At 40.8% G+C, this 14,067-nt stretch overlaps 1 protein-coding gene across 7 annotated transcripts in view; it reads left to right on the top strand.

The window, feature by feature from the left end:
* PLEKHH1 (pleckstrin homology, MyTH4 and FERM domain containing H1) overlaps window positions 1–14,067 on the top strand; it is a 57,143-nt gene that overhangs the window by 14,685 nt on the left and 28,391 nt on the right. For 5 of the 7 annotated variants that reach the window (XM_054200474.1, XM_054200473.1, XM_054200472.1 and 2 more), the window contains 5 exons: window positions 483–545; window positions 3,586–3,735; window positions 6,826–6,909; window positions 8,486–8,567; window positions 11,320–12,329. In XM_054200474.1, coding sequence (XP_054056449.1) covers window positions 483–545; window positions 3,586–3,735; window positions 6,826–6,909; window positions 8,486–8,567; window positions 11,320–12,329 — 1,389 coding nt within the window. Of the gene's footprint in view, window positions 1–482; window positions 546–3,585; window positions 3,736–6,825; window positions 6,910–8,485; window positions 8,568–8,810; window positions 8,924–11,319; window positions 12,330–14,067 lie in introns of those variants that run through there. The other 2 variants (XM_054200477.1, XM_054200476.1) reach the window with 2 other exon arrangements.

Below are 14,067 nucleotides of genomic sequence, written 5' to 3'. Positions count from 1 at the left end.
TTTGAAGCCAACGTGAAGTATTCATTGGTTATAATGTGGCATTGTAGAAAACCTGCTGTGAGCTTTCCAAGATGTATTCATTTTTATTTACCATTGTTAATGAATCCTAGCTGAAATAAAAACAGGAAAGAATGGCTTGCTGTAGACAGGCTTCTTGTGGGACAGCCCATGGTGTATAAATTGTAGAGATGGGGTCAAGTCTTTGGGACTATTCCCTTGACCCGTGTAATGAATGATGAAGCTTACTAATGAGAAAACAGTTCCGGTAAATTCAAAGTAGAGCAAAAGACTGGAAAAGGTCAAAGGCTTTTTTTTTTTTTTTTCCCCTGATCAAAGCTGTCCAGTTAACCCCAAAGATGCCAAAAATCTGTAGACCTGCACAAGAAATGGAAGATTTCTGGGTAAAATAGGCAAATTTCCAGGTGATGTTAATTTATTTTCTTGCTTTCCACGTCTTCCCTCCTTCTCTTCTGGCTCTGAAGATGCAGGAACTGGAACAGAGAGTGATGGAAGCAGAGCAAAGAGCTGAGGATGCAGAGAAACAGGTAAGAGATTCTCTTATGGTTGCTCCGGTACAAGCCAAGCAGGAACTTACTCTACATACCTTCCAGTCTGGCACACAGACAGCACTCTGCAGTGCTGTGCTCTGCTAGGGAAACGTTGATTTACAGTGGTGGACGGATTTTCTGGTTTACTTCCCAGTTTTTGAGCCTAAGCTACGAAGAGGCGCCTAAATAGGTTCAACCCTAAGTGAAAACCAGCACCTTATATCTGCCTCTCGGCTTCACAGTCTTTACCTTCTCATCCATGATAGGCATGCTTGGCTATGGAAAAGGAAGGGGATGTTGTACTTCAGGATTAAAATGCAGAGATAGAGCTGCTTGGCAGGTCCTCAGAAAACAAATATTTAAGAGTACTGGTATGGACTTGTCTATAGGTAGAGAAGGTTCTGTGAAAGAAGTAAGGGTGTGTTTGCAAAACCTATCAGTTGTTTTGTACTTCCTTTTTAGTACTTACTGCTCTGGCTCAGGAGCCCATGGAGAAAAGCAGTAAGAGCTGGATTCATCGCATATTACTGTAACCATCTAAAAATTAGGCATACTGTCTAAGCTAGTCCTTCTATGCTTCTTGAATAAGGGAGAGAGATAGAGAGACTTCAGATCTTGAACACGCTATAAATAATAATGGACCTTTAGGAAGCAGACTGTTGTACAGTCAGCACTGTAAGGAGTATTATAAAAACAAAAGAGCCAGGAAGGGCCAAATGGTCTGAGCTCCTGCATCACTGCAGACTACTGCTGAAGGGAAGGTTTGAAGTAAATCAGCTTCCTCCAGCTAAACAAGAGCTGCAGGATGGAGCATTGAGTCAGAGATTAAAGCGCAGAACTAAGAGCCATGCAAGATGGCCAAGAATGGCTGTCAAAGAGGAATTCAGTAGTGAAGGACTGAATAGGTAGTGTTATAAGCACTGGAAAACATATTGCCTAGGAATCAAGAACTTGAAGCACCCAGAAAGGTATTCTGTCTGCAGAATGTACTATTCCATGCCAGTTTGATATTGAGATCAAGATTTTTTTTCTGACCAGCTTAAATATAGGAAAGGTGCTGTGTCTAGTCATTGTGCTGTTGGCCTCTATGCTAGATCAGCAATTGCCAACCAAGAACAAGAGTTGTTTTTGAGAGTGGTATCAATAAGTCCACACCCAACCAAGGCAGGCAAAAGTAACTGTGTCACTGGGACAGCACCAGCAGGAAATAGAGTTATTGCCACAGGCCAATGAAGGGGGTTTCATACAAGCAGATACCTCAATGATAGGAGTAGAGTGTCCATGAATATGGTGAGATGCAATGACAGTAAGGGAGCAGATGGAGACCAAGTCAAATCTAGGTCAGAGAACAGTCGAGAAAGGGAAAATTTGGCTGGGAAGGTATAGGAGAAATGAGGGTTGCCTTCACTCACCTGCCTCCGGCAGTTCTGCAGCCATCCTAAAGACTAGCAACCCTCAAAGTTGTACGGTCTGCCTTTCCAGCAGCCCTATCCACATCCAGAGATAAGTGTTCCTAGAGAAATACTTCATAGCTGCCTGACAGCCTGAAGAGGTGACAGCACAAGGAGTAGGACCATTCCCTTCCACTAACAAGTATATTCGCCATGAATGAGAAGCAGCTGACAAATGAGAGGGCTCCACATCAAGTGTAAAATCCCTTGTTATCTTTCTCTCCAGGAGTCTAGGGGGGAGTTGGATTTGTTAATTCAATGGGCTCCCTGTAGCTGCCAACCTCAATTAAGGAAATCACATGTTTGCAGTCCCCTCTCTGAGCCTCTAGTACAGAGTCAGCATTTAGGCATCAGACAGAAAGGAGGGGCCATTTCTTTTTACTATAATCACCCTAAACTCTAATGAAAACACATCCGACTCAGCAGGCTTAGTTTTCTGGCTCGGATGTTGGGCGCCTACCTTTCTGATTCAGTATGAGGAAGAGGCAGTTTGCTTCTCTGCCTAATGCAGGCAGACAGGAGGACAAAACACAGCTTCTGCAAGTATGAAGTGTAGGCTGCTCAGCAGAGCATGAGTAACTCTCTTGCACAGACTCTGTGAAGTGCTCAGATCATTGCCTGTGTTCTGCCTTCCTGGTTCCAAACTCATGAAAATTAATGGTGTCTGGTGTTGGTTTCTTTGCAGATTTAGTCTCTCTGGGATTTGTTGGAACCAGTTATTTTCCCATGCTGCAATTAGCAGGTTTGAGTTAAGTCGGTGGAATTCCATTCACTTTTAGAAATGAAATCTTATAATCCATTGCAATAGGATGAGGTAATAATAAAACAGACTGGCATATCGAGAGACGTAGGCTTTGGAGAAAGCAAAGAGGTTTTAAAAATTTGCTAAAAATCTGAAAGGCTCCAGCAGCAGCTAGATTTTGGTGCATTGAAACTTTGTCTGTAGTGAAGGAACATTACATTGGTGCTTCTCCTGCTGAGATGGACAAATGTTGGCACTAGCAGGAGCTTTTGAAATAATCTAACATGGTAGCTCCTTCGCAGGTCTGGAGACAACAGTTGTCAGAAAGCCAGAAGTTGCTGCAACATTGTCTAAGTTAAGGGGATAGGAGAAGGAAGTAACTCTGTAGTACATTTCCCTATAGAAATCTTGACCTGAAGCAAATGGACAGGATTTTGTGATGTATACCTTGATAGTGAATGGGGTAAAAAGCTGACCATGGTATTGCAAAGGAGAAAAATGTGGTGTACCTTGCCCATATGTCTATGTAGACTATAGTGCCTGCATGGTCTCTTTTGGCTAGTAGTGTGCAAATATTCAATGTGTGCAATTCACAATGTGTTTATCTGTTCATGGTTCAGTTTGCATCTGTTACTGCTTCAGCATTACAAATGAATGGACAATGTTCTTTTCACATATGTGGATATAAACCGAGTGTGACTTGAAGGTTGGGTTTTTTTCTTCCTTTCTCAACTTCAAAAATATGAAACCCACAGATACTCTCAGTTAGGGTCTTACCACTAAACAAGCAGCTCCTTCATATGCATTGTTTCAGTTTTTTATCTCCCTCTGATTGTTCTTACAGGTCAGGGTTATGGAAGAGAAGATAAAACTAGCCAATGTGAAGACTGGTGAATCAGACAGCACTCTGCACAGGAAATACCAAGAGTTGATGGGCACAGTGCAAAGAAAAGAAGATCTGATCAAAAGATTGGAGACACAGCTAGCAAAACAGGTAAAGATATTTTCTACAGGGAGACCTGTAGCTTTCGTGAGTTGGAGGGACTCTGTAATGTATGTTTCAAAGGTACAGATTATGTCTCCTTTACATATTAGCCTCTCAGTTGCCTTCAGATCAGCAGTAAAATGATTCCCTGCTCAGTGCAAGATCCTCCTTCCTTTCTCTTTTCAGGCAAAAACATCCATGCAGTCTCAGTAGCCCTTGTCTCTTCATTATGGGAGACTGGTCAATATCCTTAAAGGACTTCCTTATGTTAGTGTTGAGTCAGTGTTGCAACCCTAATTGTAATGCTAGAGTTGTCATAGTATTTCTCTGGCTTCCTAGCATATAGATTGCTCTCCAAAATCATTATGTAGCCCACCTGTGACATGGCATATGCTGCTTCTTGGGAAGGGACTTTTACCAGTCTTCAGCAATTGTTTAGCATAGTTCATCTCTTGTCAGCTGCCCTCATTATAAAAGAGCAGCTGTTTCCCAGTATGGATAGTTCTTAGTCTCTTCCATTCTCAGTTGGTGGAAGGAAGGAGGGCTTGTACAGCAGGGCTTGTATTTTGGTTCTAGTAAAGGCCTTGTGTTGTGGTCTTTATAACACGAGGAATGAGGTATTCTTATAAGTTGCTAAGTTAATACTTTTAAATGGAAATAGCTCATTACAATTTTACACAAAAAATACTTTGCCATTTGAGTTACATTTTGCATTTAACTATTTGTCACCTATTTCAAGGGCAAAATAGATTTGTAAGCTGTCTGAACTTACTCAGACCAAATGTAGTGTGGAGGTCAGGCATCAGGTCTTTGTAATACTCTGGGGTTCAGGTCACTTCCCCAGGCCAGCTTGCTCAGGCAGAATGTAAATGAAGTTTCTGCATTTTGGAGGAGAAAGAAGGTGTTCATAAGGAGCTACAATAACGATCAAGGTCTAGAAGCAGGTCTTGCAATGAAAGATGGAAGAAATTCTGATTTACCCAAAATTGTGAGGTGTGATTTGATTAAAATCAACAAACACAAGTGGGAAGAATGTTCTGTTAGTAGAAATCTTTATATTCTAGCAACAAGAGGCAAAATGAACTTCTAAAATGAAAGCTGAAGTTTGAGAATTTCAAACAAGAAACACTTTATCAGGGTCATCAGCTTAGTTTCAGAATGGGATGGGATAGTGGCAGTGCTGGAAGGTCACTAAGGGTCCCTGTAAGGCATCCAATTTCTTTTCACTGGCATGAGGAGAGCTGTGGAGTTCAGAGTGCTAATAAGAGAAGACTGAGGTCACGTCTGGATGACACAATAGCATGGAACACAAAGAATCTCTAACTGCTTCTGGATCTTAAAGCAAAATAACTGGTGCTGTGCCTGAGTGAATTGGTTCTGTTTAGAGGCAGGGCTTTTGAAGCTCTGTGACAATGCTGTTATCACATCACTATTCTACTTTAGGACCCTAAATAAAATCTTGGCATTGCACTTCACCGTGTAGCATAGCAATATTCTGAATCTTTTACCTCTTGGTCCCTAATCTGAGACAAGTCCAGGTCATTAGGGATTCAAAGGCATTACCCACGTGATGGATATTCAGAGGACTACGGTAGATTCACTATATGTGGCAGATCATTTCAGACCAGTAGGCACGTCTGATATTCTGACTGCAGCAAAGGCCGGTACCTAATGACTAGGAACACACAGAGCTATATTCAGGGAGAAAAACTAAATAAATCCTCCTCTTGAAGAATCAGATTTGATTACTTTTATTTCATTATGCTCAACTACAAATATTACTGCTACCCATAATGTTGACAAGGTCTATTTTAAAGTCAGCAAACATACTTGAATAAGAGCTTTTAAATGTGCAACTGTGGTGATGAATAGCATGTGGTGATTAAAAGCGATGTGAAGATGTGGGGAATTTCCTGCAGACTATTGTGTATTTATATGGTATTCATTAAGTGAACTTACACTCCTCAGTGTGAAAAATTTAAAAGAGGAGGGTATTTGTTCACATCAGAAAAAAAATATCTATCAGGGAAACCACCAACTGCTACCAGAAGGTATTACCATTGTCCATTTAATTAGAGACACCAGGGCTGAATGTGCCAGAGACAGTATATTCCCCCTCCCTCACTCCTGGAACTGATTTCTCCTTGTAGTTTCAGTCATTTTGTAGATAGGAGGCTTTTCAGTGACATGACTTCCGATGAAGCCATGCAGGAGATGAACAGAAAACTTCAGGTGATCATAATATCAATCTAGCATCTTTCAAAGGAAATTCCCAGAAAAGGAACAAACTGCAGCTAAGAAAACACAGCTAAAAAAATGATGTTGTAGCAATATTGCCCAAGCAGATACTTGGGGAAAAATGTTCATTGTGCAAATCAACAGTATTCCCATAACACCTTTGTGTGGACTAGAACCTGTTTTAATGGGTATGTAAACATACAACCACTTACACCATCTCAAAACCTCCCAGCAGGTCTTAGTGTTTCAAGGTCAAGTTTTGGAGCTTTTTTTATCCTGAGTTTGCTATCTTTTTTTTTTAATTTATTTACTTTCTCAATGAGAATATTGTGTGTGTTAAATACATTGTTGGTATTAGTTTCCATCTCACGCACCTTTAAAGTCTATACTCTACATCTGTGCTTGCAGCAATTGAATCCCTTTTGCTTAGAAGAATTACACTGTTATATACATCACTTACAGGCACTGCTTAATTCTTATTAACTTCAGCCAACAATATTTGCGTGTGTAGGCTGGGGATGCTCAACAGCAAACAGCAACATTGCAAAACCACCTAAAACAGGAAAAGTTGAAGACCGTATTCAAAAGAAACTGTGGTAGGTGGGCAATCATTACCTGAGCTGGATTTTGCTATTCCACAACAAACTCTTGAAACAACCCTCTGAATTTGACTCCAGGGAGCATGTAAGACAACTTAGAACTTGATTTTTCAGAGGCCAGCTAAAAAATAATATCCAAATAGCAGTCTTAATTCTTATGTGTGGAATGGGACCTTCAGTGTTTAAATCACTCCTGATGCAGTAACTTACTGAGAACAGTCAGTTGTACTCTTCTAATGCATCTAATCTTTTTTTGGCACAGAAACAGTTGAGGACTGAGGAAGCAAAAATTGTTCAAGAGAAAGCTGCCAAGATCAAAGAGTGGGTAACATTTAAGCTGAGAGAGGTGAGTCTTTGCTTGCTGCAAGGTTGCAAGGCCTAGGACTAGGTACAGTGGCTGCACTGCCAGTGGGCTCCTATGTAGGACAATAGTCCAAGGACAGTCAATCTGCCACAGAAGCTTTCTGCTGGTTTGGCCCTACATGTGCTCAGCTGCAGAGTTAGGGTCATCCCTCTTACTGAGCGCTATTTACTGCTTTGGGCAAACTGTAAGTGACTGTGAAATCACTAATGCCCAAAAGCAGTCTCTGAAGAAGATTTACTAGTCACAAGTGGCTTTCACCTAGCTTTCCTCTGCCGCTCCCTTTTTTCTCTGGGTGTGGTTTCTGTCTCTTTTTCTGACAAAGCTGCTGTGCCACAAACACATATCCTTTGCTCTTCCTTAATTTGCTGCCTCTGACTACTGCTGTTATCCTACTGCCCAGCATTTTCTTGTGTCTAACCTCTCCTTCCTGTCCATCCTGTGGGCTTATTCCTCTATCTGGGCCTAATTCAATAAACTCTAGAAAAACTGAGAGATAGCAATGGGTTAGCATGCAGTTTTGAAAATGCAGTAATAGTTCACAGCTGCGAGTGGGGCTATCTAGTCTTTCCCTTTTATTTCAAGTTAAAGCTATAGATTTCCCAGTTTATGCCGGAAAGGGAATTTGTTGGAGTTGGAAGAAGCAGTCTTTGTGGGCAGTAATTGTGTTATGATGTGACTTTGTAATCTCATTAGGTTGCCTAGACAATTCACTGAGCTGCTCTGCTTCTTCTCTTTCATTTTCCTATGTGAGATAACTTAAGGTGCATCTACAACACTGACTGGGGCAGCACGAAGGAGGAAGCACAGGGACTGACTTGGTGTGACCTGCTGTGAATCCAGGACCATACATTCAAATTGTGTCTTTACTGACAATGAAGTTTGTGACATGCTGATTCTAGGTGCATACCATGCACAAGTAGACCACTGCTGACTGAAGGACTTTGCATCTGTGTTGCAAATTAGTGTCTCTAGACAGCACCACGAGTGCCATTGCAGCTTTGATTTCATCAAAAGGGAAGCCACTTTGGGCATACCACTGCTATGTTTAAGAATGTATGTTGAGATACTTCAAACAAAGACATATGGCAAATTTGCAAAGAATCATTTGTGCACTAATTGCAAATGTAAATGCAACCTTAATGTTTTGTTTCGTTCTTTGATCCGCTGGATCCAGGGGATCTCCTTTTACCATGTACAGGGTGAGAGGGAAAAATGCTCCTCCTGGGTAATAGTGTTTTGATTGTCTCTTTCATGACAGTTATTTCTGGAACAGGAGTGAATGATAAAAAATAGCAGGGAAGGAAATTAAAAAACCTATTTGAGGAATGTGAATAGTATATACAGAGGCTATTTGAGAAAGCACAGCAAAGTGTTTAAGTGTGTTGTCTAGTGGAGCTGCTGAGGAGAAGGATTTCAAGGTGACTGGTAGACTCACCCATCCTTTTTTCCTTTTCTTGTTCAAACACTTGAATGTGATAAAGATGAAGACATGTTCTGTATAGTGGAACAGAACACAGTTTTGCATTATTTTTTGGGTTTTATTATTGTTGTTTCATAGCTTGAGCTGGAAAATTACCACCTGAAAAACTGTAATCGGAGGCTGACAGAGCAAATTGAAGCCCTTCAGGATACATTGCAAGGTAAATATGTTCACCTGGCATTGTAGCCTAGTGATGACCACAGAGTGGAAGTCAGAATTCCTGGGTTGTATTCTTAATTTTGTCAGAAATTAGCACTTGTGACAACGAGCAAGCAATAGAATTGCTCTCTTCCTCAGTGGGTTCATTTTTAAGATGGGAATAACATTGCTTACCTGCCTTAAATACTCTTAATTGGTTTCCCACCAGCAGTTGAACATAGACCCCCCCTTTTTTTTTTTCCAGAGTCTGCTTTTGCCATTAAAATAAGCCACTGAGTTCCTGAATTAGAAGCACTCATTGAAATACATAAGAAACCTCTACATCCACTTCAGTGGTGCAGGGTAGAAGTCCCTGAGGTATTTCACTTTACCTCCACATGCAAATTATCCTCATCCCCACAGAATCTCTGTTGGCATGTGAGCCAAATAACTGAGGACTAAATGGGCCAAGGCAGCAGCTGTCTGGTCTGCCTTTAGAAGCTGGGTTCCTCTGTGCTGGTTGGAGGAAGCTGCTTATGATGCTTGTGCGGTTCTTGTTTGGTGAACAGATGGAGAACTTTGGTCTGCAGAGCTTGAAATGAACACCGTTCATCACAACACATTTTGAAGAGGAAATTCTCTCTTAACCATTTTCTTCCGTTTTTTTTTTTTTATGTGCTTAGTTTGGTCAGAGTAAGATGAGCTAGTTTACAGAACTTCACTAGGCATGCAGGCAGGGGGCATTTCTTTCCTGCAGAAGACTTTCTGGCATTCCTATCACTGCTCAGCAAGGGAATAGGGCAAAATTCCTTCTAAATCCCACCACGTTTCTAGCTAAATGCTTTATGACTGGGTTTTTCTCATCCCCGCTGGCTCTGGCTGTTTACAAAAAGAGAATGGCTGGTAAGCCGCGTTAATAATCTGGTATTAAGTGTTCCCTGGATCCCAGCTCTCTGGTCAGTAAACAGCTCTGCCCTCTCCTCTTATCCCCTGCTAGTCTCACTGTGCCAGGCTGAATTCAGAGGCCTCTGCAGAGAGACAAATATCTTCTTGCTTGCCATGCTAATGGTAACAGCTTCCTCTGCTTCATCTCCTGTCACATCTAGGAATCTGCAAAATACCAATAATATTTAAAATGAATGGCCTCTTTTCAGTCTACACTAATGATTTACCTCACGGGCAGGGGACAATGTGTGCCAGGATTTGTGTGTGCCAGCATTATGCGTTAGGAATAGCTTTGTTAGCATTTAGTTCTTTGTGACTCAAGTGCCAAGGTCGGGTTCTCATGGTTGTCTTTTCACAGCTATGTTTCCAAGAGTGGGTTTCGTCCTCTGCACAATCAACAGCGATTTATTCTGCTGTTTGCCCTTCCCTTTGTTACTTTGTGTCTTCAGTTTGTTTCTACTTCCCAGTAAATCCCACTAGTGGTTAAGAAATGCCTGTAGAATTTGATGTTCAGGCAGCATTTTCAGCCATAGCTCTGCAGAGTCACACCCATATTTATGCAATTTCCAAAGCATCTTATGACTTGGTTCTTTTCAGTCAGGCGATATATAAATGCCAAGGTTAATCAAAATCATAAAGTGAAGTGATATCCTCTGCCACTCCAAGTTTTATCCACACTTTCTCATATCCTGAAGCTGCTATTCAGCACAACCTGTAGAACTGAGATAGTCTTTAAATCTAGTAATTATGGAAAGGAAAAAGTAGAAGAATTATAAAGTATAGGTACTAAATAGACAAAGAACAATAGAGGTAAGCTAGGATCTTTTATGTCATCTTCTGATATAGTAACTGAAGGGGCAGAGGAAAAATAAACAAAGTTTTTTACATCAAAAACATGTAAGTAACTGTTATTAATCTTGTTGGAAAAAAAGCACTGCTTGGGTCATGTAGCACAAAAGGATAGCAAAAAGCTCTAGGGAAATTCTTGAAAAAAGAGTAACCTCACTGATTGTGTGATGGTTAAGAAGGTCTCCATATATACGCTGAAAGCCTCATCTAGGCTGTAGGAATAGGAGGAACCAGCTCCTCCTAATTGAGGCTTAAATAACTGTAGGTCCATTGAAGTCAAAAGCCACACTAAGCAGTGTTTTGGCCACTTAGATGGTTTTTGACAAAGTATTGTGTGAATAGATGCACTTACTTCTCATGGCTGTTTTGAGAGAAGAGACATAATTGTGGATAGGTAAGAGTAAAAACTGCTATACTGAGTTAGACTGAAAGCTTGCCTAGGCCAGTACCCTGTCTCCTGGTTGCCTGTGGATGTTTCAGCAAAAAGTGAAGAAAATATTGCAAGTAGAGTTCTCCTTTTCTCTGTGTACCCTTCCAGCTTCTGCTGTCAGTGTTTTAGGAAGTTCCTAGACCAGAACTTCTGTCTAAACTGTTATTTATACCACTGATAAATTACTTTTTCTGGCCTATCTTTTTGATACTGCAGCGTTCTATTTCCTTTTTCTGTTTGAAAAACACCGCTTACTTCTGTAAATTTCAAACGCACTGCCTGATAATTTCATTAGGCACCCCTTAATTCCACTTTTGTAAGAAATGTTGATTAATCATTTCCTATTGATCTTTTCTGTATGATTACCAATCATAAATATATAGCACTTCTGTTATAGCTGTGTCCAGTTGTCTCCTTTCCATTCTGTATAGTCCTAACCAGGCTAGGGTGCTATTGAAATACAACTAACATGAACAACTTACACTAGCAAGTAACATTTTAGACAGTAAAGCATTTGAATGCCCTAACTATATGTTCTCCTCCGTTGTAGATATGACCAGCATTCCTCCCTTTGAATCTCTTTGGACTGGTAATTCTCTGAAGCCTGGAGCATCACAGGCCTCTTTTGCTGAGAAGATAGACCAGAAATCTGTGTTCCTTGCACCTGGCTTCAGACAGGTGTGTCAGACAGGACCTATGAAACATGTCCTCTCTACAGCAAACATAGTTCTTGCCGATGACACCTTTACTGAGGATGGAGAGGATAAATCTCTGCTTTCCCAGAGTGCGCTGAAGCTCATGTCTGACCCATCAAACTGGAATCTCCGCACAGAGAAAGATGTATTGCCAGCCGTAAATTCTGAACACAGGTTAGGGTGCTCTGATCCCACGTCACTGGACACTCCAGCTGAGGCCACAAGAATCCTTGAGGCTTTGACTTTCCAGTCATCTTTGGAAGGAAACCATAGCGTTGTGAGCACCTTGCAACAAGTGGCTTTGGACAGCACACACTTCTCTGATGATCTGAGTGCCAGGTTCCACTCCCACCAGCTGGACTCCTCTTCCTCAGGAGAAATAATGGGCATGCTTGAGGGCCGTCTCCAAACTGCTGAGCCACCCATGGTTGTGTCAACATCAGCTGTTACACCACATTCCTTCTGTCCAGGGAGGGAATGTGGCCTTGGCAGTAGTATGACCTTTCCAAAAATACGAACCCCCAATACACCAAGAGACAGTATCCAACTAGCCAAGAGACATTACAGCCAACCACAACCAGGGGCTAATTCTTTCCATCGCATAATGAGCTTAGAGGCTAGCACCTTCCAGCCCATAACAGACTCTCTAGTGTGCCATAGGCAAGTGAAGGAGACAGACATTGATGATGATGGGGTACTAGAGAAGATGGAGACAGAACGTGACACGGTGAGGGAAGAATCTGGAGTGTGTGAGGAAATCAACCACTTACCTGCAGGACAAAGAGAAGCTGTGAGTTCTGAGGCTGGCATACTTGACCCAGGAGGTAAACCTCCCACACCACCGCTGCACAGATTCCCATCGTGGGTAAGAAATGCAAAGACAACAATCTGAGAAATGCTGCTTATTTTTGATTAGTGCCCAATAGTTAGGCTACAACAGCTGTTGGTCTCAAGCAATTGTTTCCTGTGGACATCAGTGACATTTCCGAAACACGTAGTTCTGACAGTTTCAGATCGTAGGGCATACTGGTTCCACTGACAATTTCTTTGTTCTTTTCTCTTTATAAGGAAAAAAAAAAATCCATGGAAGAAAATAGTACTCAAGAAATATAGGAATAAAAATGGAAGTCAAGAGGTGCTGCATTGTGATTTATCCTTATGAGTCATCAACAGTTAATCCTTAGTACTGTTGTCATGCGTTTCAGATAGAAAAGTGAGTGCAAGTGAATGGACCAGACCAGATAGTTTCACGGTCAGAAAAAGCTGTGAATACTAGAATAGATACATGGATTAGATCTCAGCATTCTTATTTCATGGTATGCTTCTGCTGTCAGGAAAATTTTGTGAAAACCGTTGGTAAAGTGAATATACGCGTCCTAGTACTTAGTTCACGTGAGAGAGAAGTCTGTTGTTATCACTTTCAGTTACTTGTTAGTTCAGGTGGTTGGATTGTTTACTAATGTGTCAATCTAATTGACAAACTTGATGGAAGTCACTGTAGTATCAAAAGAGATAATTCCATTACTTTCAATTTGCTTTTTTAAAGGCATAGGCAAACAAATGGTTTATTGAAGGTGCAAAGTCAAGCACTCATTGTTAATCCTCATGTTTTATAATTTTTTTCGATGGAAACCTAACATTATTCGTGATCTTTGACTGTCTCCTTTATGATACCAATTTAAAACCAGTATAATCACAGCTGTTTTTCCAAAGGAATCTCTGTTAATTCAGTCCATAATACGGACCTGTGCTGGGGATGAAGCTGGATAGTGTAGTAAAAGAAACTGCAGTTTTCAAGATGTCTGTTTTATTTGCTATGGAAGTCAGAAAGGTATCATGAACAGTGTATTCACTTGGAAGAAGGAAAATATGGCTCAGAGATTGGCTACTATTCCTTTCTCTGATCTAGAGTTCCTGCGTAAGGTTCTTCTTGTCCCTCAAGCTAAATTTTTCACAGGTGATCATCAGCTCCGCACACACCTGAATGTCTAACTTGAGTTTGGCAAATTAATTTGATTAGAGAAGCGCTGAGCACTTCTCTGCTGCAACTGTATTCATTTATTTTCATTACAAACACTGTTACATGATGCTAAATTCTCAAAAAGTCACATCTTGGACACCTTGAAATGGATACTCCAAAGCTACTGGATACTTCATAGTATTGCCTACATCTGAGTTCGTCTTCTGAAAAATAGTGATAACGCCCATCAATGTGTCTCCCAGGGTTTTTGTAAAAATTTTTATTAATGTTTATGAAGCTTTGCAATATTATAATCAGGAACACCACAGGAAAAATCCATTATTTTGTCTTCAGACCAGAGTCAAATAAGTGTATCAAAGTAAAAATTTAAGTAAGTCAAACACTAAAGCATGAATAGAATATTAAATAGCAGCTTAATCAGTAAGAAACGTCCATGATATGCCCTGGATAGGAAGTGTCTGGGGAAAAAAAATACACATAGTATTTCATTAGAGACTAAATCACAATGCATATACATACAGAAAATTCTAATTCTGTCATTTCTTTTTTGATGTACTTGACTTTGCAGTCTTAAGTACTTTCATGTATGTATTATGTGTGTTATCTGATCATGATTGGTTGT

The sequence above is a fragment of the Rissa tridactyla genome, chromosome 4 (assembly GCF_028500815.1).
Source record: "Rissa tridactyla isolate bRisTri1 chromosome 4, bRisTri1.patW.cur.20221130, whole genome shotgun sequence".
NCBI lineage: Eukaryota > Metazoa > Chordata > Aves > Charadriiformes > Laridae > Rissa > Rissa tridactyla.
The sequence above is the reverse complement of the archived record's forward strand: the minus strand, read 5'-3'. Positions and strand labels throughout refer to the sequence as shown.